The sequence below is a fragment of the Ischnura elegans genome, chromosome 5 (genome assembly GCF_921293095.1).
Source record: "Ischnura elegans chromosome 5, ioIscEleg1.1, whole genome shotgun sequence".
Taxonomy (NCBI): Eukaryota; Metazoa; Arthropoda; class Insecta; order Odonata; family Coenagrionidae; genus Ischnura; species Ischnura elegans.
Window position 1 is genome coordinate 58,404,761 of NC_060250.1, and position 26,536 is coordinate 58,431,296.

At 40.1% G+C, this 26,536-nt stretch overlaps 1 protein-coding gene across 1 annotated transcript in view; it reads right to left on the reverse strand.

Annotated features, from left to right (window-relative positions):
* Positions 1-872: 872 nt before the first annotated feature.
* LOC124158937 overlaps positions 873-26,536 on the reverse strand; it is a 346,015-nt gene continuing 320,351 nt past the window's right edge. The window contains exon 6 of the mRNA XM_046534369.1: positions 873-1,960. Coding sequence (XP_046390325.1) covers positions 890-1,960 — 1,071 coding nt within the window. The 3' untranslated portion in view covers positions 873-889. The remainder of the gene's footprint in view (positions 1,961-26,536) is intronic.

The window sequence follows — 26,536 nt, forward strand, 5'->3', positions numbered from 1 at the left end:
TCGTTTCAGAGCTTTTACCTATCTGTGTTCGCGTGGATTGCGCGAAGGAAGTCCAGCTCACGCGATGCTATAACATGTGAATTGTAGGTTTAGAAGATGATTTAAGTTCCATGAATGACTAATCGTAATCAAAACAGAGTATTTTTCGCCATTACATCACATTCTTGGACTAAAGACTTTGATTTCCGTTCGGTAGTTACTTCGCGTTCTGAGGCAACGTATCATACGTAAAACGAACTTCTGTGGTTATTTGAGCGAGTACTACCTGTCCATTCTGTCATACCTGTCCGATATATTGACCACGTCAATTTCGAAGTCTACACGAATAAAACGCTGTTGAAATAGCCACCATTCTTATACTATGCGGATGTGTTCACGCAAACATTCAGTTAACAACCCAGGCTGGAACAAGCAGCGAGTGGAAACGGAACTGAAAAGAATAATAGAGTATTTTTTTTTGCTGGTATTTTTCGCAATCTGTACATGTGTTTGCGTGTATTACATAATGTCTCGATGATGTGGGGTTTAGTACATATGTATGTGATGGCGATTGGGTAAAAAAAGAGAAATATTTTCCTAAAAACAAGACCGTCCCCGGTTTTTTCCGGAACGAAAAAGTCGAGACGAGAGAAGGAGAGCGTTAAGCGGTGAAGTCGAATTCCTTGTCTAACAATGAGTTCCGTTCGGTTCGGGAGGGGTCAAAACCCAAAGAGAGTTCCTTCTTCTGCTTCGAGAGTGTGTCTGTCTGTGTATGTGAGTGAGAAAGAGGGCTATCTTTTTTTTCTGCACATAACAACACCCTTCTTATTTTTCAAATTCGCTTATATTTTTTTTCCGCCACCTTACCCCTCCTCAACCCCACCCTCCCAGCCCATTCTCAGTCCTCCGTTCAGTCCGTCTCAACGAAAGCCTGATTCTCGTGCTCCCCCGAGTTGGTTCCAGCGCCGCCCGCCGAGAGGGCAGCAGCGTCAGGGCCGCCGCCCGATCCTTGCGCCTCTTCCTCGGCAACTTCCAGCTCACCGTCCGGCAACTCCTTCAAAACCTCGTGCGGTTGCTGCTTCTTCTTCTTGGACCCATCCTCCCCGCCGTCCTCGTCTTCGTTCAGGAGTTTCTTAAATCCCCCCAGGGCCGCCGAAGGCGTGGTCGTGATGATGGGCAGGGAACGGCGCTTGGAGGTGCACTTGATCCTGTCAGCTTCGCTCATCCCTCCACCTCCCATACCGGACACCGCGCTGTCGTCCGCCGCCACCGGCTTAGGCAGGCTGCCGGTCCGGTGGTGACCACCCCCGGTGCTCTTGGGGTTGCCGCCTCCTGTCCCGCCCCCGAGCTGCTCCTGCACCCTCTGGTGCCTCTTCTCCGCCTCCTCCTCCCCCTCCTCATCCCCGTTTACCTCCTCCCCTCCCTGCCAGTGACCCCCGTCCTCACAGGCCCCGCTCCGCGGACCGTCCCCAGGACTCTTCGGGGTCTTCGGCGGCTCGTACCCGGCGTACTGTGGGTAGCCGAAGTGTCCCGAGGCGTAGCCCAGCTGGTTGCCGTAGCGGTACGTGGGATTGGACGAGCCGATGGAAGAGGACTCGCTGAGGTCGGACTGGGACAGCCCGGCCTGCCCGCCGTCTTCATCCGCCTTAGCCGCCGCCGTCCCGGAGGGTCCCTCCTCGCCGTCGTCGTCGTCGTCGCTGTCGTGGGCCGCTAGGGATGCGGCCCCGGTGGGCTCCTTGCGCCCGCGGGCCGCCATCTCCTCTTCCCGCTCGGCTGCGGCCACCTCGTCTTCGTCCTCCTCGGCGATGCCCTCCAGGTCGCCCACCAGCTCCTCGTCCTCATCCAGGAGGTCGTCCTCGGGCGCGGCTCGCCGGAAGTCCGTGCAGGGCGGCGGGGGCTGATGGATCTGGGCCGTGTCTTCGACGGAGGAGGAGACGGCGTGAGGAGGGGAAGGCTCGCCCTCGTCCACCATCGGCAGGGACTGTTGGGATGGAGAGAGAGAAAAGGGTCAATCAACAGCACAGAAGTAAACAAAGCAAACATAAGTGGGACACCGTAATAGGGTAGAAATAGCCATAGATGGAAGACAAACCCCTGACCGCGGATGATGGGAAAATTAAATATTTGCCGAAAAAAATGTTAATTGTATGGGAGAATATTAATTACATACGTGAGTAAGATAAACTTCAATAGTAAATCAGCAAAGAGAAGGAAATATAATAGCGCAAGGATCAATCAACAGCGTAGAAGCAAACAAAGAACACAATATGTGGGAGAGGTGAAATAGCGCTGACGGAAGACAAGGCTCTGACTGAATGATGGGAAATTTTAAGAAATGCAAAAGAAAATGTTAGATGCGATGGGAGAACATGCAATATGTACATTAAAAGAAACATAAGCAACGAACCTCTAAAGAATAGATAATATAATACCGGAGAGAAATAAAAAAATCTTAACTTCCAATGGCAAGAGGAAATGAAGCCGGCTCGTGATACAAGACTAACATAATATAAGTATACGAGACATTGACTCAAAAAAACCGAGAACCATTCACCATCACAAAAAAGCCAAATAAGCCATCTATGGGAAACCAGAATAAATATAATAATAATAATAATAAAATGCCTTTATTCGGGCGAGGTTGAGACTGGAAAGTCCCCTCTTCCACCTAACCCCTAATAGTATAAGTATAGTTGGGTAATGACAGGTGATTTGCGAGTTTTTCATGGAATTGTTAGAGAAAATGTATAATATTGTACCCTCTCAATAAAAAACAAAAACTAGGGAACGGTAAAACAAAAGTGTTGAATAGCTCTGAAGTAAGATCCTGTGATTTACCGGTGAATAAAGCTGGTGAACCGTTTTAAGATTTCACTCCGGATTTCTTCCAACTACATGGATAATACTGCACTCATAGACGTTGCACACATCTGGAGCATTATTTAATTCAGACAGAATGACGGAATAACTTGATGTTAAACGCAAGAGGAGTTCACCGTAACTTAGGATATTTGATTCATCTGGAGGAGAAAACTGAGAGCAGACGAAGGAAAAATGAGCGATGGAAACCCGTTACTAACCAGCCCCTTCGTAACCAAAGGAACAAAGGATCCAATGGCTCCATCACATTTAAGGGATTCCTGGATATCAGACAATTACTTATACCACTTATTTTTTATCAGAGCGCGACTCGGGTTTCAATGAATTATCATCATCTTCAGGTGCAAATTATGGTTTGTTTATCTTATTATTGTTACCTAGTTATTTGATGAATTTTAAAACGGACGCCAGAATAGGGGAAAAGGATATACAAAGGAATTTACAAAGAAGGGTTTGAGAAGGATTTTACAGAGTAAAGCAAGAGTTATTGAATTTTTAGGTCTACTGTCCTGGAAGTCACCCTTCGTAACGCACCTAAGTAAGGATCTAGGTTCTTCAGTAATACGAGGCATATTCATAAAGGGGATCGGGTTGGTGTGGTGGCTAGAGTGTTGGCTTCCCACCCGGCGGGCTCGGGTTCAAATCCCGGCAGTGGCAGAGAATTTTCAAAGACTGCCCGATCCCTGCTTGAGTGTTGTGTGGAGGACATTTCAAGCGAAACACTCCGTCCGTCGGATGGGACGTTAAGCCGTGGTCCCCTTGGCGCCTTTCGTTAAGAGCAGGCTAATGCCGACGCCGGGTTTCTCTCCACCCTTCCTTACCTACCCTTCCCTCATGGCGCAAATGACCTCAGCTGTCGGTCGCCTCCTCCAAATACCATACCTTACCATATTCATAAAGTAAAGGCCGTTTGGTTACAGGAAACAATGTACTCACATGAAACACATTTCATTGGCACTTTTAGTGAGCTAGAAACCTACTTTACTTCACTATATAATCGCCGTTCACTTCTAAGCATCTTTCGTACCGTTCCACCAGCTTCTTCAACCCCTCTGTATAGAAGCTCGCCGCCTCAGAGTTGAACCAATTGACAACACCGTTGATCTAACGTACCGACGCCAGTCTCTAATTTGAATTCAAATATTCGGAATTCGGAGAAAGCTAACACTAGCCATGTCACTCAAACCTATCTTCGAACATGGTCCAACATCAATTACAGGGGCGGGTCCAGGATTTCTTTCGAGGGGGGGGGCACAAGCAAGGCCGTTTCCAGGATTTTGTTCTAGGGGGGCACAAGGATACCTCGTAATACACAACGAACGCAATGATAATGGGACTTTATTAAAATCTTCCATATTTATTAAGGTTCTGGGGGGGGGCACGTGCCCCCGTGCCCCCCCCCCCTAGATCCGCCTATGATCAATTATATCAAAGCCGATTCTGGACTACTACTAATTAAATAAAACGGTTTCAGAAACCTCAACAGATTAAACTGCGGTGGAAGTTGAACATATAGCATAGAATGAAGGTGGTTGGAGAAACTCAGGTTCAATAGAGAAAAAAAAATACCATGAGCCATACCCCTTCCTTTAAAAATTCACCAGATAAACGCGTCAACGTCGAAACGCAGTAACTATGGCCTTTCAATCATGGTATAAGCTGGATGAAGTGTGGAAAATCTGAACTTTTTAATACTCACAAGAGAATTGAGAGGATGATATGGGATATTCCTAAAATGGAAAATCACGATTAAGCAAACTGACGGCTATGGCTAGGGGTTATAATACGCCTAAGCAATTGACCATCCATTTTTATGAAACTCATTCATGTTATATGGTACCCAAAATTAATTAAGAATTTTGGAAATAACAAAAGTTACAACTGAAAGGTGTTAGCCAACCATTGCAAATTGGGTGAGTGCAGCGGTGTAGCGAGGGGGGAGGTCCGAGGGATCCGAACCCCCCCCCCCCCTCGAATATGAAAACACAATTTCTTTCTTTCGTAAAAGAAAACAAAATATTGAGAAATCATGAATTGACAAAAGATTTCTTTGACAAATGAAATTTTTTCGATTATAAAAAGTGTTGCTATTAGTTTAAAACCCTCTAATTAGACCCTGTTTTTAAAAAATTCTCCACCCTGGTTTTGCAACCCCCCTCCCTCTTCCCCCCGAGCGAAATACGAAATTCCTGACTACCCCACTGGGTGAGTGACACTCAATGAAACGACAAATGGAAATTAAGTAGTAGTAAAAGTCCCATGAGTGAATTAACTTAAGAAAAAAATAATACATAGTATATGAATTTTTACATACCATGGCATTTGCAATTAAAGTGTAAATAGTCTTGAGGCAGTAGGATTTCCTCGTGGTAATTTATTGAGACCGACAATGGTTTCATTACAGCGTGACTTTGTCATGGTATTACGCTGTAATTAAACCATGGTCGGCCACAATAAAATACTATGTGGAAATAGCCAAGTTTTTATTTCTTCTATTCCTACGAAAAAGGATTTCCACAAACTTACGCCCGCTACTATTAATTAAAGTCTTGAGGCCATTGAAATAAAAATTCTTACAAATCGTAATTCACCACGGTATTCATAATCCTTCGGTGATACACACACTATCTGTGATGACACATGAAATTATTTCTTCTGATTTGGTACACTCAACGCATGAAATTTTACAAAAAAAAACATGAATTTTAGAAAACTGTCATGTTGAAAATAATTCCCTGAATTGCACTCATTCTATTGCATTGAATTTAAGAACTACGCAAACTTACTTAAAACAATAATCAGCATTTCATTCGGAGGCCGAAAGTTTTAGCACGGTTTAATATACATCATTATCACCCAAGATGAAAACGTTTGGGGTTCATAGATGTTTGAAGAAATGCAGAGATAGAGGAGGTTTTGGGGTCCATTTTTATTATCCCAATATTTGACGAAGAGACAAAATAATTCAACATCTAGTAATGATAATGATGCAACGCTATCCAAAAATATGGTCACAGGGTGAATGACCAAAACCTAAAAACCGTTCACACTCGCAAATTCTATGGCAACTGCGAGGAAATTTAAACGAAGACAATTAAACCATTCAATTAATAGTTACGCTTCTCCCTGGAGGGTTTAATTACTAATGGTATTCCAATCAAGACCCAATTATTTGGTCTGCTAAGCCGTTACGGCTCAGATGGTAATTTTTAAAATGTGATAAAATGCCGAACTGCCAGGACATTAAGCTCTACATTTCATCGCCATTTTCAGCCACACCCAAAATTGCATCTCGGTTAGAGCTAATAGTACATATATTGCTATTACATATGCCTTCCAATCAGGGCCGGATTTTCTTGTAGACTAACTAGGCTTTAGCCTAAGGCCTCAACATCAAGAGGGGCCCACATTCAATTTTCTTAACAAAATTAAAATTTCAATACAGTGAACGGTAAAGCACTGAATCGAATACAAGTAGATATCCTATGTATATGACTAATAAACATACAAAAATATGTATTGGTTGAGGTCAACGCGTTTGGCTCATTGGGTCTGTGATAGGTCCTCATAAGTGGAATAGCAAAGGACCTCTTTTCAACTAAATCCGGCCCTGCTACCAATATAGGTCCTGATTGGCCATTTGGAATCATAATGGGAATACAGCCTATATCTGTCAAGCCGCAGCTGAACAGTTCATCACATGCTATAAGTAAAAATCATACCTGGCATGGGCATTCTTTTGCGAAATCGTTGCCTTGAAGTTGAAAGGAGTCAAGTGAGCTGATTTTGGGATGTGAGTCCAATGAAGACTGGCACGATTTCAGAAAACTTGTTCTGGGGTCAACAAGCACGTTTTTGCATTACAAGCACATTCAAGTCCCGACTCTCTCATTCTATAATCGTGCTCTCTTCGACTTACCTAATCGAATTATCTAGACAATTCATGAATATATCTGATCATTACACCACTCTCATGCCCTATTTTCTTATATTCAAGGTCATACTCTGAACTCTATTAGGGAAGTGCACTAATTTTTTTTTATTGCTGAATTTGAAAGTTAAGCCTAAAAAAGAAACATTAGTATAGTCACTTTTATTTTCTGCATCTGGGGTATGCACTTTAAAACGTTTTGAAAGTCGGAAAATTTCATGTTGCGCTGAAACACAGTGCCTCCATCTTGATTGAGATGTGACGTCACAAGGCAGTAGTCACCAGTGGAGTATCGCTGAATTCCGTCGCCTTCTTTAGCGCTGCGAGAGTTTCCGGGAATCGGTGGAGTTTGCTTCCTTAAAATGTCGTCTAGTACCGAAAACATGAATTCAAAATAGAATTATAAATGATTTTTTGTTCCAAATTTCATCTCGACGTCGAAACAAAAGCCTGGAGAAGATATTCATTCCCGTGCCTTAAGCACAAGCTATACGGAATAAATGGTTAAAGGCTGCTCCTGACTCTTACCTATCGATGATATTCTGTTTTGAAGATCATTTGAAGGTATTGCAAGATCAAATTGATATTTATATTATAATAATTTACTTAATAGGTACCTCAGTCACATCAGAAAGTGTGTTGAGTCAAAATATAGCATCCTCCGCGTAGACCTACGTAATTTATAAACTGAAAGTAGTTTGGTTAAAGAATTATGGCGCGACTGTTTTTTTACACGACCGGGCAAAATGCGTACTTTGCCCATGATATGTGCATATATGATAACAAACAATTTTTGTTAAAGTTAATCTTTATTTGTTGAAATTAGTACATTTATAGGTGATACAGATATAAAGGTACACGGCAGGTCGCGCGGCATAATTTGTACTCCACTGGTGACGGGTTCATCTTGCTGATCCAAAAAATTAGCTACAATACCTCGAACTTTGAAAACTCGCAATATAGGCAGTCAAAGTACATTGTAAGAATACACGAGACCATTATAGCCCAGAATGTACGTACAATGTCGAAATCCTTGGTTTTCAAAGATTGACGTATTTTATACGCCAGCGCGCCCGGTCCAGGGTTATCAACTTTTATTTCATCCTATTTGTTAGTTGAAATTATATTTCAGAATGGTTCTTTTAGCACTGCTACTGAGGTAAACTGGTAGGTACTGAGTACAAGGTACTGAGGTATGTACTGAGTAAGTAAACTCCCTTTGGAGTAATGTGAATTACAAGTGTTCGAGATATATGGCATTTTATATTCGCTTTGTGTTCTTATTAATTATGCCTGTACGCATATTGTTGCTTGCCGCGAGCCTATAATGGTATGTGCTCTTGCAAGAGTGGTTTTCATTTTTAATGTTAATTAAGTTGGTCAGTATAAGCAAAGAAAAAACTAACATATTAGCGCACACCTACCCTTGTAGTCATCGTATCTCTGCGTTTGTAATGACACTGCTAAAATACCTAAACGCCATAATGATGATTAAAAAAATTGTCTCATGTCAATGATTGCTGCAATTATAATTAATGATAAACTTGATGCCGTATGATCACAATGAAGACAACAAAAAATAATGCCATGACGCAGTCTTGAACCACGGTCCTTCGGGTGAGACCTGTCCTTTGAATCGTGCACGTTAGCACTACCCCAACCAACGCCATTAGGACATTTTGGATTTATATATATAACTTGTAAAAAGTAACGCATGAAAATTAATTAATTACAGCCTAACTAACGCCCTAATTGAGAAAGATGCAGCAAGGTACGCGGTCTCCCCTTGTTAGCCTTAACGTCTCGCATTTCTATGGAGCGTTGAACCTGTCCTCCTTATTCAGTAACCATAAATACATCAAAGTTTGGTATACCATTTATAAATCGTTGGAATTTTCCTTCTCCCAACCAAGATTATCTCTTCTTGAACCCATCCTGGACAGCGAACCATTGCAACAACCAGCCAGCTCGGAAATAAGGCTAACATCCCATGATTCTAGTTGCGAAGGGCGAACGTTCCGGCCGGCGTGAATACATACGCAACGAATAAGTCTTGCAGCAAACGTCTGAAATAGGTTTATTAGTTTGACTCGGTTCTTACAAAAAAAGTTTTGGCATGATAAACGGCATTGTGTCAAAATATACCCAGCGAAAAATAAATGCCATCATGCATTTATTAAAGATTCAATGTGCTATTTGTACTACTCTTTCCAAACTTGAAGTTGACACGTAAATGAATATTAATATATTACGCAATGATGAAGTCGTTTACTCAAAAGAGAAGCAGCCACATATATATTCTGAAGATATTTTATGACAGCAAAAAACGGGTACCCTCAAATTCTGTAATTTTTCTATGCAATAATAGTGGTAGAACTAAACGGTGTAGAATCTGCCTTCTGCTACTGCCTTGTGACGTCACGGCCAATATTCAACATGGACACCCGTTTTCGCGGCCTTTGAATTTTTCCATATTTCAGACGGTCATCTCGAATAAAGTATTCACTATTAGGATTTAAACTGTGGTTTTACGACATTATGTTATTCTGAACTCTAATTTAAAAAATGTGTTTGGTGCATTTGAAACACTAGTGCACTTCCCTATTGTTGGGCTAATGGCAATAATGTAAATTCCATTTATATTTCATAAATTATTCGATAACATACGCATAGCATAGGAAAAATGTATACCCTGTAGTTCATAAACGTCCCCAACATAACATTGATTTCAATCCTTCCCAAACATGGATTCGAAAACCATTTACGATACTCATTGAAAGTAGATAAAAATAGAAGACTAGACCGAGAATTTGAGTGCTCATTCAAATTCAGGAGAGTTTTAAAGTGGCCATTTATAAATTACATTAATATTTCCATTTTCCAACTTCCTTATTACTATCAGAATAGTTGATTAACTCGCAAATTATTCAACACCGCCCCAACAACGACAGATTTTACCTAATGCACTTGTAGTAGCAGACGTCTTTACGAGGAATCTAATCGGAAAAAACAGAAATCTTGACTGCACCATTTTTTATTATTTGCTAGATGCATTTTTTTTAGCTAAAACTGCTTCAAATATGCTTCTGTCTCCAAAAATGAGCCCTATACATACGCTAGGATTTTCTAATAAATTTCATGAATCTACCAAGTTATTGAAACACTATTTTCTAGGTCATATGAGCTTCCAAATCGAATTCGTTTTTGATGAAGAGATCGGGAAGCGTGATGGCCTAGTGGTTAAGGTGCTTGGCGGCTAATCCATGGCTCCCGGGTTCAAGTCCCGAACGAAGTCTTCGCACGTCAGTAAAGGGAAATCCTCTAATTGCTAAGTGGCACAGGGAAGGTGACCATTAACTATGTATTCGAGTAACTAACACCCATGGGCAGGGATGAGGGAATAATAAAGGCAAATGATAAGGAAATAAGCCAATAAAACAACAGGGTGGTTTCCTATTATTATTTTATTGCCTATATCGAAAGATTATTAATCCTGGAGTGAGTATTTCACGCTTGTAGATTTTTTAATGACGATATCTATTTTCCGCGATTAAATGAAAAGTGAACATTTTCAAGCGCGCGAAAACGCGACGGCTAAGTATGAATGATGTGAGAACTCCGTGTGACGTCGTTCTGGTTCCCGCTGCCGCAAGCGAGGTGACCTTGGGGCGAGGCTTGAGCGCTGATACGACGCAGGATGCTAGCAGGTAGCAGAGTACACTGCTAGCTGGTAGCGCTTGGCTTAAATAAGGATTATTAATATCTTATCAAACGAAGAAAACTTTCCGACCTTAGCCAGTTTTAATAGGTGACTATTAAGACATGTTTCCCTGAGCTCTGGGCCTCATGCATGTATTGGTAATCTCGGACGATGTAAAACTCCTATCTACTCGTATACATAGAAACTAGGTCCCTGTGAAGTCACGTGGAGTGGCATCGCATGGGCGCCAATCTGGCCTTTTTCAAATGAGAATAAAAATTGACCCTTGCCATTCGTCTAAACCGGTATTTCTAAAACCAAATAATTTGTATATTATGAATGCACTAATGGTGGGTAACGAATCATAATAAAAGCCTTTCGTTTTCTTTGATGAAGGAAACTACCCTATTAGAAAACAGGGGAAATTTGCATATGAATCGCTAACAATAGACATAAAGTTAACAACGTTTTCATTCAGCGACATGAAAAAAGAACAGAATTGATTCCGAGTTTATACCACTGGTACACATTTTGTTCATTTCATAATGTGTACAAATTTCCATATTACATGCTAAAGAATGTAATTAACGCTAAACAATTGCACAAATAGTTTAGGTGGAAGCAAGGATGGCAATAGAAACTAAGCGAAACTCAAAACTAGTGTAATTTCAATAGTTTCGTTCCAGAGAGCGAAATGTAGAAACGAAACGAAATGCATTTAAACCCGAAGAGCTAAACTTAGGGTCGCAACGATATCGGAGTCAAAACTACTTCGGGTCGAAACTAAACTAAACTCTTGGACGAAAAGAAACGCAGATAATGTTTCGCACCGGTGCGGTGGGATCACGTGCTTCACCTTCGAACGATTTAGTTTCGACCCACACACCGAGTACGAAGTATGGTTGAATGAAGAATAGGTTCGGCCTACCGCCTTTAGATGCATAAGGCGCTCATATTTTTACCACTAACAAGAGAACAGTGAACACAAACTCTCCATTCAATTTTTAAGCTCGATGTTTTAACCTATCCACACGTATGTCGAATGTAATGGGTCGAAACTATTCCCTCTTATCCACCTCCACTCAACTTCTGGGATCGGACCTTATTATATAGCGGCGGAGTTTCGATAACTTTAGTTTTGTTCCTAGGGATATGGTTTCGTCCAGGGTCGAAACTAAACTTTTTAGTGAATTTAATTTAATGAGGGGACGTAACTAAGCTCAGGCCTTTCGTTTCCCTCCTGGTCGAAATGAAATATTTTCGTTTCGTTTCACTTGCCATCCCTTGGAGACTCGGTGGCTGCGCGCTAGGCTTAGATTGCTTCAACAATTGAGAATATATATCTTTGAGTGCGACACAGAGAACATAATATTAGAGCCACGCTATATTTCCAGGTCCGATAGAAGCGATAAATTACGAGAGATGTTTTGCCGAACGGATAGATATGGGAATTCGTTTTTCCCCCGAACCATATAGGACTTTAATAAACGCTAGTCCCAACCTCGTTAGAGCACTTCATTTTTTTTAAAGCTGTAAACGGCTGGTGTCCTAACACCCCCTACCACACGCCTTTTAGGTGGCTTGCGGGGTATTATGTAGATGTAGATCCCTGCTCATGGGGCTTAGTCCGATGAGGGCTCTAGCTCCTCCTATGCAAAAAAAGGTTGGAAAATTGAGGTTCTTGGTGAAAGGGATTTAATACCATGACGAATATCACTAAAAGCATCTTATCAGCGCTAAAAAATTACTTGGAATGCAAATATAGAGTTACGACGCCGCTGCTTGTGGAACAGGAAAAAAACTAATATATTATACTGGAGAGGAAATTTTCCCGGAAAACTAAGATAACAGAACAGCTCAGTTGTTTCCAGCTTCCGCGTTTGGCTTTCTCATGCTCATTTTCACAACTTCTAAAACTTAACCGGAGAATTTTTCGCGGATAAAACTGGAAAAGAAAAAATGTAGCTATTTGCTTAATTGATAAGCAAGCTGTCTTAATTAATTGAAAACCTTGCTCTTCAATATATTAGTCACAAATTCATGGACTTATTCACAGCAATCTTCAGACTCTAAACTGCCGAATAATTTAAGAAGTACATAATTTTCTTGGGAGTAACTATACTTTAAACTTTATTTTGCTTTTTCAAATAATAAGTAAACAAAGTGTAAAAAATGCTTTGAGGAGGTCGTTTGTATTTGAAGATTCCACAGGAATTCCACATTCTGCAAAATGCGTGAACCAGCGCTTAAAATATATATGGGTACAAACGTCACATGAGATGTAATTCTGAGCAAAATAAAAATTGCCATCTTGAGGAAAAGTAGCAATTAGTAGAAATGACTGTGGCAACATCGGACTGCCTTCATAACTCCAAATTGTTCTACCAAAAATTGATAATTGATGGCATATCTCCTTAAAGTCTCAGTGTCATTATTTAAAGTAATTTCACCACTATACATGGCCTTCTCAGAAGAATCCGTCCTCATTGCTTCAGCTTCTCGCCAATAGGGCTATCTTTGTCCGTGTCCTTCGGTCGCGTAGTCATTGGAGCGATGGACAAGTTTCACAACACCGGCGCAGCTGCGTAATTAGTCCTAAGAGGAAACTCATCTAATGGACCAGAAATGCAGCCGGCCAATATCAGGACGATAACATTGAAACTGCCATAGTATCGCAACACCTGGACTGATATATTCGAGAACCCAATTTTTTTTAATTCTACTGAATATTTCAAAGAACTCAGGGTGAATTATAGCATTGCTCTCAATTTCAGAAGTCTGAAGTCATCGTGTAGATACGGATATAACGTCAGATATTCCTTTGAAAACATGATTTATCCATAAAATCGATTATTACGTCTATTATACCAGCCCTCCAGCCATCCAATAGTATATATATGGAATAGGATAGTAGGATATCCTGGGGAGGGGGCTAAGTATTTGGTCGAAGAATGTAGTTATTTTCTTGAGAGTTTGATAACATTCAATTTATTTCTCGCGATATGTATACCCCTCAAGTACTTTTGGACTTCGATTTTAAAAGGTAATTAAAAAAAGGTTTCACTATGGCACAAAAAATATTTAATCAGCCGGAGAACATTATTATGGGATGCGAGAGTTACCCAATCCCAGAAATTGGGAGCTAATAGAATTTTAAGTCAATTGCACCTCATAGAAAATTTCCAAATAATTTCCCACCATTTACACACGTATTTCTGCTATTGCCCACCGCTCCATCCGCAGAGATCAAACTCACCTAGGCTGCTTTCACCTCTGCCATACCAACAGCTAGCATTAAATGCCCACTGAACCATAAATGAAGCTACAGCCTACGGATGAACCCAATGGCTTGAAATTGACTCTGAATAGGAAGAAACAAACCTAAGCTCCACGCCCTACACAATCTTCCTTCGCAGTACAAATATTATTATAGCTTTTTGCTACGAGCGTTTTTCTTCATTCATTTCTTCGGATTAAAATCACGTTGAGGATCTCTTAGTAATCGCACATAAGACTAAATATTTTTAATTTTTGCAATAGGTTAAATTTCCCGTATTCCGTCCACGTTGTCCTATTTATAGCGATGATTCATCTACTGAGGTGTAGGTGTAGTGGAGCTCCACTTCAGCCTGGTCTGAGGAAATCTACCTAACCGCCGCAAAAACTTACATTAGATTTATCATTTTTACCTCATCCCATGAACACTTATTTTAATCGGTACTGTAATTAATGGTAAAAAAATATATTACTCCATTATTCAGCTGATTGCTTTCGCTATGCCCAAGGGAAGGTATAAGTCTCTTTGTCTCTCTGCTATTAATGCATCGATTAACTCAGTTTAGGAGAAATGAAGTTCCTATTTTGACCCCACACTGGTTAAGAACAAGCTAAATTGACCTGGGCGATAGGCCAGGAGTCTCAACATTTTTTAAATACAAGGGCCAAAAATCGATTTCACATCATCTGGAGGGCCACAATGATCCACGCCAATTTACCATCACATCAATAAAATAAAAAAACACATAATTTAAAGTGAAAAAATCTTTATTGGTTTAAAATTTCAATCAACCAGTGCGACTTTTGACTATGTTTATTTTTTGACGAGCGTGTAGATTTTTAGGAGCGTTTACACTGTGCGACATATTATATAAAACAAGTTCCATATAACATGATTTACGACAAAGTTACAAATCCGAGAAACATGTTACATGTAACATTGTGTTATAAAATAAAATATCGTGTTATACAAGTTTTTGTTTTTTTCCGCACGAAGCGGGAAACCAAAAACTTGTTGTGTAACACGAATTTTTGTTTTATAACACAATATTACATTAAATATGTTACATGGACTTGTAACTTTTTCGTAAAAAATTTTATATGTAACTTGTTTTATATAACATGTTACATAGTGTAACCGCACCTTTTAGTTCGCGATACAATTCAATATTCTCAATATTTTCTTTAGCCTCTAAGGGCCGCAAGATGGTAGCCGGCGGGCCGCAAGCGGCCCGGGGGCCTCGGGTTGAAGACCATTGCGATAGACCACTGGTGAAGACCATTCTCTCTCTAAGTAGAGATTTAATTGCCCGGCGAAGGATTCAACAAGCAAATCAAGGAAACTTATGCAATTAACCGCAGAATGGTATACAAGTATCAAGGTAGGTAGTTCATTGAGGGGGCGGGAAACAGTCGATTAATGTCGCAGCCACGGTGTATTATCCACAACTGGTGCTCTCTTATCAAGATGGGAGGGGGGGGGTGGATGGGAAATGTGACGGAAATGCAGCGGGACTCGGGCGTGGAACGGCCTCACCCCCGATTCCGTGAATTAATACGGTTAGCGTCGGCTCCCGAATTATGTGCAAATCCAAACCTCGGACCGCAAGTGATTAGGGTTAATAGCTATGCTAACGAGGCGTGTTATCTGCATTGTGCCCGTCCGGCGGGGCCTTATGCCCTAATTTTGATAATAACAGCCGCTGCATGTCGAGTGGGATGAGAGGAGGGGGTGGGGGAGAGGATGAATCTGCAGGATTCGGCCTAATCTATAATCAAGGACGTTTATGTGGGCGGCCTGCGAAGAAGATCTAACTAATTGGTTAGTTTTGTTTACCCTGGAGATGATTTCACTGTCACGACTTTGACAGTGAACGGCGACTGGGGATTCCTTAAAAAAAGATTTTTGACGAAGACTTTATATCAAGTGTTATACTTGGTGGAACCACATATATATATGGTGAAAAATAACTCACTTTGTAATATACCACAAAACTCTATTATTCCGACATTGGGCTTCAAGATTTTACATTTTTTGGTGGTGGTTCCACCAAGTATAACCCTTGATATAAATTCTTCATCAAAAATCTTTTTTAAGGAATCCCCTGTCGCTATTCACTAAATGATTGAGGAATTGGCGTGAGTCACTCAAAAAAAAATGAATTTAGTTACTCAATACCGAAGAGCATAGTACCTCGATATCCAATCTCTAAAGACCTACGAACCAATAATATGAGAGTCAGATAATGCTAAGGTACACATGGCGAAGAATAAAAAAAGGAACTAACTTCAGGGAAAATAAAATCTGGAACACTTTAGAATTCTTTCACGTATGTGCGAACTTTGGACACTAAATGAAAAAAAGTGCACAGGCATAATTATTCATTTCTCGGTCTTTACTCTAGAAGAATCAAGTAAGCAAGAATTCTAATTTAAGTATATCGGTACTAACCACAGTGATATCTTTACGGAGTCACCCGTAAAATCCAAATGCCGCTGTAGTTTGGATTACGCACTCGACAAGAAATCGGGGCATCCGGGTTCGATTTCTCGGTCAAGGCGAATGATTTTTCGCACAAGTTAGCAAGAAAAAATTACAGCGCTATCAATTTTGACCCCTATGTACAAGAGAACTTAATGGATTAATTATATGATCTAGCAATATTGGCATCAAGTTTTGACTATTAAGTTCCAAAATTACCAAACTCAATTCATCACCACTAGATAAGGAGCATGAAATGCTCCTAAGAAACCGGTAGTAAACAAAAACTTTACCATGACTTCCCTGATAATATTTATGGCTTCAAAAACTTAGTAAGAAGTAAAAGATAGGTTAAATTACAAAGCTGAATCTACACCCACCCAATCGTTAATAAAATTGAAGTAAAATATGCTACAACTTCATGTTTTCTCACCAATCAGCAAAGTGTAACGAGGAAAAATGGCAAATGGATGACTATATCATTCCAAGAAGGATAAAGGCAAAAGGATTATCAACTCATCAGGAAAGTATAAATCGAACAGAAAATCTTCAAGAAGGACTTATGAATAGTAAAGAATCAGCAGCTACGTTTCTAATGCAATATTCCTGACGAATGTCTTGGCAGAACAATGAAGGTGATTGAAAACATTAACATTTCGGATACAAATTCATTTCATCCTTTCAACATATTGGTCATACGAAAAAGGTTGTGAGTAGATTTTCGTCGGTATAATTGACACCAGCGTATGGAGGGCGGGGAAAAACACTTAAAAAATGGCTAACAATAAGTAAGACCCCATGTTTTTCATTTTTTTATCCACTATATTATCATTTCTTTCCTAAACTCTTGATCAGTAAACTAAAATTCTCGAGCCAATCCAGCAATGTGACAACTTTTTCTGCATTTTAAAAAGGTTTTTAGCCTGGCTAAGGGAAAACAAATGTATGGGAGAATGAAAACAAACGCGATGAGCCAAAACTAACAGAGATAAAAGAATTGTAAATGTTGGCATGAATGTCAATATTCCATAGGTTGCTAAAATGAGTTTTCCGAAGATGAATAAAGTCACCATGCTTGGAGCAATTTACCATTTTTTCATTCTTCTCTATAATTTACATCATATGAATTTAAACAGCATTAATTTACCGCGAAGCTAAATTAAAATGTTGTAAAGTATTTGAGGAACGGAAAATACTTTTCTTGAGCCATATGCCAAGCTTACTACCAATACATTTCAAATATATCCTCTTTTCCCCAGCCTGTACAACAACTCAACATAATTATGATAAAACTCAAGTCGAATTCAATGGGCTAAACCCGTTTTCACGATTGTTTTTTGGAATTTCCTCATCTATCAAATAGTTAAAAACTAGATAAATTTATTCATTACTATAAATATATTATTATTATCTATTTATTATGCAATTTCTGCAGCCTATTAGTGTATTTAAGATAATTTAAAATGATAGAAAGAGATGATCATTTATATCGAATACATACATAAGGTTTCTTTGGCACTTTTTTGGTGTACTTTTATTTATATCATACCGTATGATTTTCATGAAATTATATTTTAATGAAAATTGAGTAGGTAGTTCTATTGGTGGCTCGACGTAGAGCAACCAACAGTATCTTCCTCGTGTGTTTTTCAATTCATCAAGTACCGTTTCCATAACCCTAGTTTCAGAGGACCAAGGTCGGGTTACGCTGGATCTTATGGGAAAAAGAAAAGGTTTTCCTAACATTCGATGACATGACAGCTCATTTCTATTCACGTCAATGAAATTTCTGTGACTCATGCAAGAATTACTTTCGACAGGACATTCAGAGTGGATAGGGAAAACGAGATTCAACCTACACACTCTCAAACTCCTCGAGCAAGCTTGAATCCACCCATTTCAGCCAGGAAGTTCCCGGCACTCACGATAGGATTTGGGGCTCGCCAAATTTTTCTAGGCCATGACGAAATCAACTGTTAATAGTGGCGACGTAGATCGCGAAACTTTCCCCGAGCCAAAAAATAAAATAAAGCTTAATTTCCTCTGACCCCGAATGATAATCTAAATCAAAAAGGATTGAAACCAATGCCTCGGGCCAAAACTTCAGTTCAACATCCCTGGGAGAAACCGGCGCTGAGTCGTGAAACACCCATACCTCTACTCAGCCACATGCAATGAAGTGTGGTACCAACTATTGCAATTGGTAATACCTGAACTTGATGAATTCTCTTCAGGAAATTTTCCCTATAACTCGTAAAAAGCATATTTTTAATCAGCAATGAATTTTAACAAGGTTGAAACCAAAGTATTCAATTTTTTAAGAGTTTAATGTCAACTACACGCACGGTATTTGTAGTAAGGGCAGGTATGAGAGGGAAGGTGAACAAGTCAAAGACGAACGCGGAATAACAAAGATACAAAATGCAAAAGATCAACAAGAGCTGCTAAAGTTTATGCTATAGAACTATACTGACCTCTTACACGAGTGTCAGAATTAAAAAATAACCGTGAATGATAAACGATATCACGATCATTTATAGGTGTTTAAAAATATAACTAAGCGGAGCACACCATTCTAAATAATTATAATGGATCGATGGGCCATTTATTTTCTCGTTATGAGTAACGTTAGATGACGCTCCAAAAATGAATCGCAACGGCATAATGATAATAAACAATACAAATACGAATTTGCTGAATTTTGATTCCAAGGTTTTATTTAATGTAAGAACTATTGGCGGTTAATTCCTTCTTTAATGGAGAAACTCGTAGGAAGAGCAAAGTATAGAACGTGGAAAGTCTGCGTACATTAACCAGAACGAGAGTCAAAATTCACAGGCTTATAGAGGAAAAAAGAATACCCCCAAAATTTACATAAGCAATGAAAATGCATTTGCAAGAGATGAAGGTGCGTATAAAAAGATAAAGAAAATAGAATGGAAAAGAAAAGATAAAAATTTTCTTTCAGTCGATTAACTGGGGCATTTCGTTAACGGACTAAATACGTTTCTCACGTCAGCTAGACGTGCCACGGCTCACCTATGTGGAGTTGTTTTTAAATCCTCACTATCATCACAATTCCCTACACTATCTATCTGCCTCTATTTAGTGACTGCTACGAACACCTCACTATTTCACACTCTTGGGTCCAGGGGCATATAGCTAGGACGATGTGTTGGGGGAGGGGGGGGGGGGGAGAGGCACGACCCGGAGGGTCAGGGGGATGGAACCCCCTCTGGTGAAAATGTGAACATTTTTATCTCTAGAAATCACATTTTATACTATTTTGGCACTAAAACTTAAACACTTGATGGGTCTTCGGGAGGCTGTTCTGCTAAAACATATTGGTGGAGTAGGATAAATTTGTTTTATAGGCAAATATTTTTCTGCTCAAATTAATTGGTCTTTGGGGGGGGGGTCTTGTATGTGTCCCCTGAGAGTCCATGGCTACGCAACTGCATGAGTCAAGCGCATTTTTAATTATAACAACAGTATAAACAATGAACAGTTACATTATAAACAGTATAAAGAGTCCTAGCTGCAAGAAATTCTTAGTTTTTCATAAATGATTGGTTCTTGCACAGTTATTTCGCTTGGTCTAATGTGATCAACGCATTCCCTATGACCTCTGATGCATTTCCCTTGTACTACAAGCCAAGATTGATATCGAAAGGTTTCTGGCGAGAGTGAGCAAAAAAAAAGAACATTACAAGGACGATCAACTCTCGTCGATGCGGAGTTTCAAAAACAGATGCCTTATCTCAATCGACGGTTTACTTCGCCAGCATTTGGCGAACCTATCGGTTTCCGGGCTATCTGTGCTCCCAAAACATTTCTAGGCCATGACGAAATCCACTACAAATAGTTGCCTCACAACTCGCGAAACTTTCTCCTAGCCAAAAAGTTTTTCGTCCTACTTATGATCTCGTTTCCTCTGCTGACTTTGTGGGAACTCATTTTGGCAAGATAGGATAGCCATTGGCCTGAGAAACAATGCAATGTATGTAACACGCTCATTCTGTCAGTGGTAATATGTAACCGTAAAACGCTGACGTATATTTCCCTTTCCAAAAGAAGTTGCATACTTTTCCTTACAGAATACAACACGAAATTCACCGACTACACAGTATTTTGTACTTGATTAAATGGAAATTGATGAATAGATCTACATTACCGACTTGGATTTTACACTGAATGATTTGGTTCCAGTGGCGGATACAGATGGGGGGCGCAGGGGGGCGCGCGCCACCCCCTTGCGGGTCCACTTGTATTGCCGAACATTGCAAAACCGCAATTGTAACTTTTTTATATCATAAGATGACATTGTCTTTTACATGTTTATAATCACTTTAAATAAAATTTTCATATACTTTGCTCGCGACTTGATCATCTTTTATTACGATAAAAGTAAAGACAACTCAAGATATGTTGCGCCCCCCCCCTTGAGTTTTTTCTGTATCCGCCACTGTTTGGTTCACCAGTTTAAAAATAGTTTGAATTTTAGGGGAGAGGTAATAAAAATTCCCGTTTCAGCAACATTATTTATTTTCTTTCAAGGTGAAATTAACTGCAACAGGTAGTGAAAATAATGCTACCGATTTAGTGATGAGATGAAGTTCCTTCCTTAAAGATTATTATGCATACAAATTTTATGCCGTAGGTTACAAGTAAATCTGCCGTGTCGTCAAAGCTCATATTTCAACTCATATTTTAAGTAGACAAGTTCACTGTAAGAAAAATTCAATAATACGTAGCTAAGACGCTCTATCACTTTTAGAATTTAAGATGACGTTTCAAAGCAGTCAATCTGTTCCACGAAATAAACTTCCGTGTGATTATTTAACAACAACGTGTAATTATATTACTCTCACTCTATGCTATGAGCTTTGATTCTGAGTATCACCAAATTCAACTGGTGAAGCACCTGTAATATGTATCATTTGATGCCCTAAGGGCATTCCTAGGTTAGGGTTTAATATCATGAGGTAGAATGGAGCACAACAGCAAATGAGGGTTGTAAGAGTTATTTCCTAAGCATCCTGATTCTTATACAGCGCAAACAATTCCTTCCGTGTTGATTTACTCGTCATAAAAATTTGGCTAATCATGTTAGCAAATTGATTAGTAAAAACATCTAATTAAAATTTCTAGCTTTAGAACCATGTCAATAAATGATTATGTTATATCGGAGTAAGTAACATCCAGAGCATAGGTTTGAGCACCATAGCAAAATTAAAACTTTGAAATTTGAATATATCTATTTGTAAGACTAACAAATGTTGCTCAAGATTTGATCTTAATTTTATAAGGCATTTATTTCCACAAACACTGTAGTTTTTAGAAGACGCTAGCAATTATAAGAAACGGATTATTTCGTCAAATTGCCTTAATTATTTCAATAATCACTGTTATCTTCCCTGAAAACTAGTCCTCATCTTCCCTCGACTAATTAAACATAATGCATGGCCACATTCAAGCTTTGACAGCTTTTGTTCGAGCTCCAGTCACCATGGCGAGGTTAGAAATAAACACGTAGACGAGTCAGTTCCAGTTTGTCGCGCTCTATAATGATGTAGAGGGGGGGAATTGGGATCGAGTGAGGCCCACAGCGCCGGTGTAAGTGGGGAAAGTTCGGCAGGGGCCCATTTTGGAATCTCTGAGTGTGTAGACCCCCTTGAAATGGCGAAGGAGCAAGTAACGGTAACCCCATAGACGCTGAGCGCACATTTTTTCGCCTTATCGAATCCCCAGCCCTCAGATGCGAAACTCGTCCCTCACAGTTTTGGTGGATGTACCGCCATAGATGGAAGGCCAACCGTAACCATTAACATCGCCCATGGGGCATCGTGCGATGATGCGATGAAAAGAGCTTAATGTATATTATTTTTAACTCAGCTATATAAAATCCAGCCACCAACCAGATTTGAATATGCATTTACGAGGATATCTTACGAGGAGGTACTTCATTTTCGCGATTGGAACAAAATGCTATGAAATAACTGTGCATTGGATTACAAACAACTAAGAATTATGGATTCGTCTGATATTTTCAGTACCTAAACAGTTTACGCGGCACGCTGATTTAGTTACATGCATGTAACTATACATGGAGTAACTAAGTGCAATACGGGTGCAATATTAGTTTCGCAGCCATGCTATTATATTAATAAAAAATAAATACAGAAATTTTTTTAAGTTTCACCCTTACATTTGAGCATTTTTTTCTGATCGGTATTGCTGTCTCAATGCTCCGGATAGTTACGATATAACCATTGCAATTCCATTTCGAGTGAGTGACAATGGTTTGATTCCAACTGGATGCGATGCCATCAAAGGTATTCTATCACGCATGGCTGGGAAAAATGCTGGATCAACTCGAATTTCCTTTGAGTAAAGGGTTAACTAAGATGAATCACGTCAGGTTCTCGACGGAAAAAGGATTAGCGGAAGTGTTCTTCCATGCTTTCGATGAACTTGGTGAGATTGTTACTTGGTGATTTCCACAGAGATAACAAACGTGAGCTGCGCACAAACCTTTGATGCCTTCCCACTACTAACACTCTTACCTCTTTCGTTCCCCACCACTTCGGTTACAGGGGTAATAACACTGAAGAAAGCCAAAAACGGATGAAGATCCTACCACAGATTTGAAATGCACTTATCACTCGTTGCCATAAAATGTTCTAAACTGATACAATACCTGTTTTTGCTTTATGTCAGGAATCAAGGCACATGCTAGGAATATTTTTAAGACCTTGTGATGGAGCGCGCCAATAAAAGTAACTTCGTATTCGTAAATGTACAATGAATATGCTAGCATGACTGGCCAAATTTTTGTGACGAGTAGAAATTATTTCGCTGATTAATAATCAAGGTGCTTAGTAAATAACTCTTGTCATCTTCGTTAACCCACGTGAAACACATGCCGGGCACGGAAGCGAATCCGAAAAGGTCTTTAGCACGGGAATTATTTAGTACGATATTAATCTCATCAGCAGGTTGAGCCACATTTGACAAGCACTCGACACTCGTTTCCACGAAATGTTCTGAGCTGATAGAACACCATTTCTTGCCTTACGTCAGGTATCTTTCCTACAACAAATGCGAGTAATATTTTTAACATCTTGCGAAAGAGCGCGCCAAAATAGTTGATAAGAATTACTTCAGATACTTGACGGTCACGGAAGCGAATCCTAGCATGGTTAATCTCCAGCAAAAGAATTATTTCTTTGGAGAATAATCTCATCAGCATGAAAACCCATTGCTTTCTATGCTTTTCTTTACATCGTCCTCAAAACCACTCGAGCGGATGCGGAGCTTCGTGTGCATGTTGGATAATAAAAGCGTAAAGGTGACGACCGAACCACTGGATGACTGCGAGCACCTTTCCCGCCTGAACTCGGGTGAACCAAAATAGGTTTTTTTTATATATTTAATGCCCGAATCACACCGGACTCCATTGATGAACAGTTTCTATTTCCGAGCCGTAATAATCTAGAAATACCGAGAGCTATTTCCATCCCATTGTCACGCATAAATAGTCCTGCTCCCTATTTATACATACGAGAGCACACACGCGTGCGGCCATTATGGTAGGAATAAATCAGCCCTCTTCCTTTTTTTATTCTCCCGTTGATTCCCTACGGACGGCTTTTGTGTCGCTAGGCGGAGAGGATTTTTCGCGGAGTCAGTCGTGCATAAAATTGGTCATGGGAAGGGGGACCGGGAGGAACTTCACCTCCCCATTCCATCTATTTCGGCAATCTATGGCCGAAAGGAACGAGCAAGAGGTCGCGTAGTCGAGACGGGAAAGAGTTTTACCCCTCCCGCGAGGAGAGAGTCTCTGTATAACGGGGCGGCCGCTTCGCCGAAATGTTTCCTCGGCAGGTGGCAGCACAGGACTGGTGTCCGAAAAAGCGGGCCAGGCGGGGAAGGACATGGCTAGGGGTGGGGGCAGTAGGGGCGTGGATTTTTTAGAAGGGTTGAGGAGGCGGAGCGGGAGAGGCTATAAGGAAGGCGGAGAGGTCAGCGATGATGGAGTGGAACTCATCCTGGCCACGGTATGCATCTGTTTACGGGCTGCCGTATGCGTGGGTGTGGTGACGAAGGAGTAACGGCTACCCACACGGAAGGTCTCCCTTCGAGTACGGAGCGTGCCAAATATACTTTGTTTGCAGGCATGCGATAATCACTGCTATCTCCTCTGACAACTAGTCCCCATATCCCCTTGACTAATTAAAAATAATACATGGCCACATTCAAGCTTTCACAGCTTTTGTTCGAGCGCCAGCCACCATAGCGAGGATAGAAATAATGATAATATAACTTTATTCCACTCATATGTGATTACATAACAACAGAAAACCCTTTAAGAATGGTGGAATATATAGGTAACCCTTGTGAAATCGTTTTGGGGATACCATCATACACAGTTTATACAGGAATGGTGCTATCAATACATGACAAATAAATTTCTTTCAACGAATTCAGAGATATTTTTTTGTTATCGTTTGCATTCACTTGTGATATTCCAGTAATGTAGTACATGCACGCAATACTAATACTCATGGTAAATAACTTGTTTTTAGAAACGCATAAAATATAACATATAAACAATTACATACATATGTACAATATACCTTGTGTGGAGAGAATTTTATGCTACCTTTCTCAGCAAAAACTCTACGTTCTCATAGCGCATAAGCCACGTTATGAGAGAAGATAGAATCAAAAATAGACTTCGTTTTATTATTCACCGTATTCATTAAAAACTCGACTCGTTTTGACCTTTTCAGGAGATTTACAGGAGAATTATCAAGGGCTGCAAAGTATATTTTTCGTTCTATCATGACACCATTCGTCGAAGTGAACCCGCGAGCCATTAATTTGTAAAGAGGGAAGCCAGGAATTAAATGCATTAACCCATTGTAAAGAACTCAAGAGCAAGGATTCACGCAAATAAATGTAACTATCGTTTAAAATCAACTACGCGATGCCTTAGCCCTTTCAGCTATCAGGATATCGAGTATCAAGGCAGGTACATGAGTAGCAACATATTTGCCTTTTTACTCTAGTTCTTGTCGTTAATAATCCGCGGCGGTAGTATTCATCTTAATAAACGTGTTGCATTCGTCGAGGTAATCGACCTGATGCTCACGAAGGCATTCGAAGTATCCGCCTTAAGCCAGTGGCGGATACATATGGGGGACGTGGGGGGCGCGCGCACCCCCTTGCGGGGCCACCTCCATTGCCTAACATTACGGAACCACAATTGTAACTTTTTTATATCATAAGATAGCATTATCTTGTGCACGTGTAAAATCAGCTTAAATAAAACTTTCTCAAACTTTGCATGGGACTTATTTTTCATTCCCATAAAAGTAGAGGTAGCTCAAACATATTTTGCGCCCCCCTCGAGTTTTTTTTTTCGTATCCGCTACTGCCTTAAGCCAAAAAGATGAGAAATTGCTCTCCTGTATTTTCCAGTACACATTTTAATAATGTTATTAAAATACCTAAACGATTAACATAGCAATGCACCACCTATGTGAGCACCCTGTATACTTATCTGAGTAATCGAGTACTGTTTGGGTATAAGAGCTACACTCTTACTTACAGTTATAGGCAATACAGCGGTTGCAGCCTTATGCTTTATACTCGAGTACAGGGGTACATTAATCACTCGTTTACTAAGGAATAACTGAACTAACGTATGTGAGGTTACGGCAATTGGAGACTATTTTCTGTCCCACAATTGAGGCCGTAGAGCTCACCTTACCTGTTCTAAGGGATAAGTTTTATCAACTCCACCTGTCGAACACGACGGTGGATTGCGGATCGATTGGCACGTTGTGCGATGCAAACACCTTTATTTCCGCCGACCTAAACTCAAAAATACGTTAAGATATTTTCTTACATTGAAAGAATTTTACCTTTCACTCAGTAATGTTCTGCTGCTTCCTTCACGCAGAGAAAAAGCAATCTCTAATCCGACAGCTGAAGGCTTGAGACTTTAAAAGCATTTTAATTTTGTAAATATTTTATTCTATTAATCCTTGAAGCAGATTTATATAAAAAAGCGCGATAAATTAACTGTAAGGCAAACTTGGCTTGAGATTACCGCGCCCCGAGAAGAAAGTTGTTCATGATAAAAATTTGGGGGAAACCAGGGGAAATTGGCAGAAAAAATACAGTAAGGTTTGACTGGTTTTAACTTAGCGGGGAAGTTATTGATGTAATCATTTGTTCAAGCGTTTTCCTACCGTATTAAGTATATTATATTCTAACC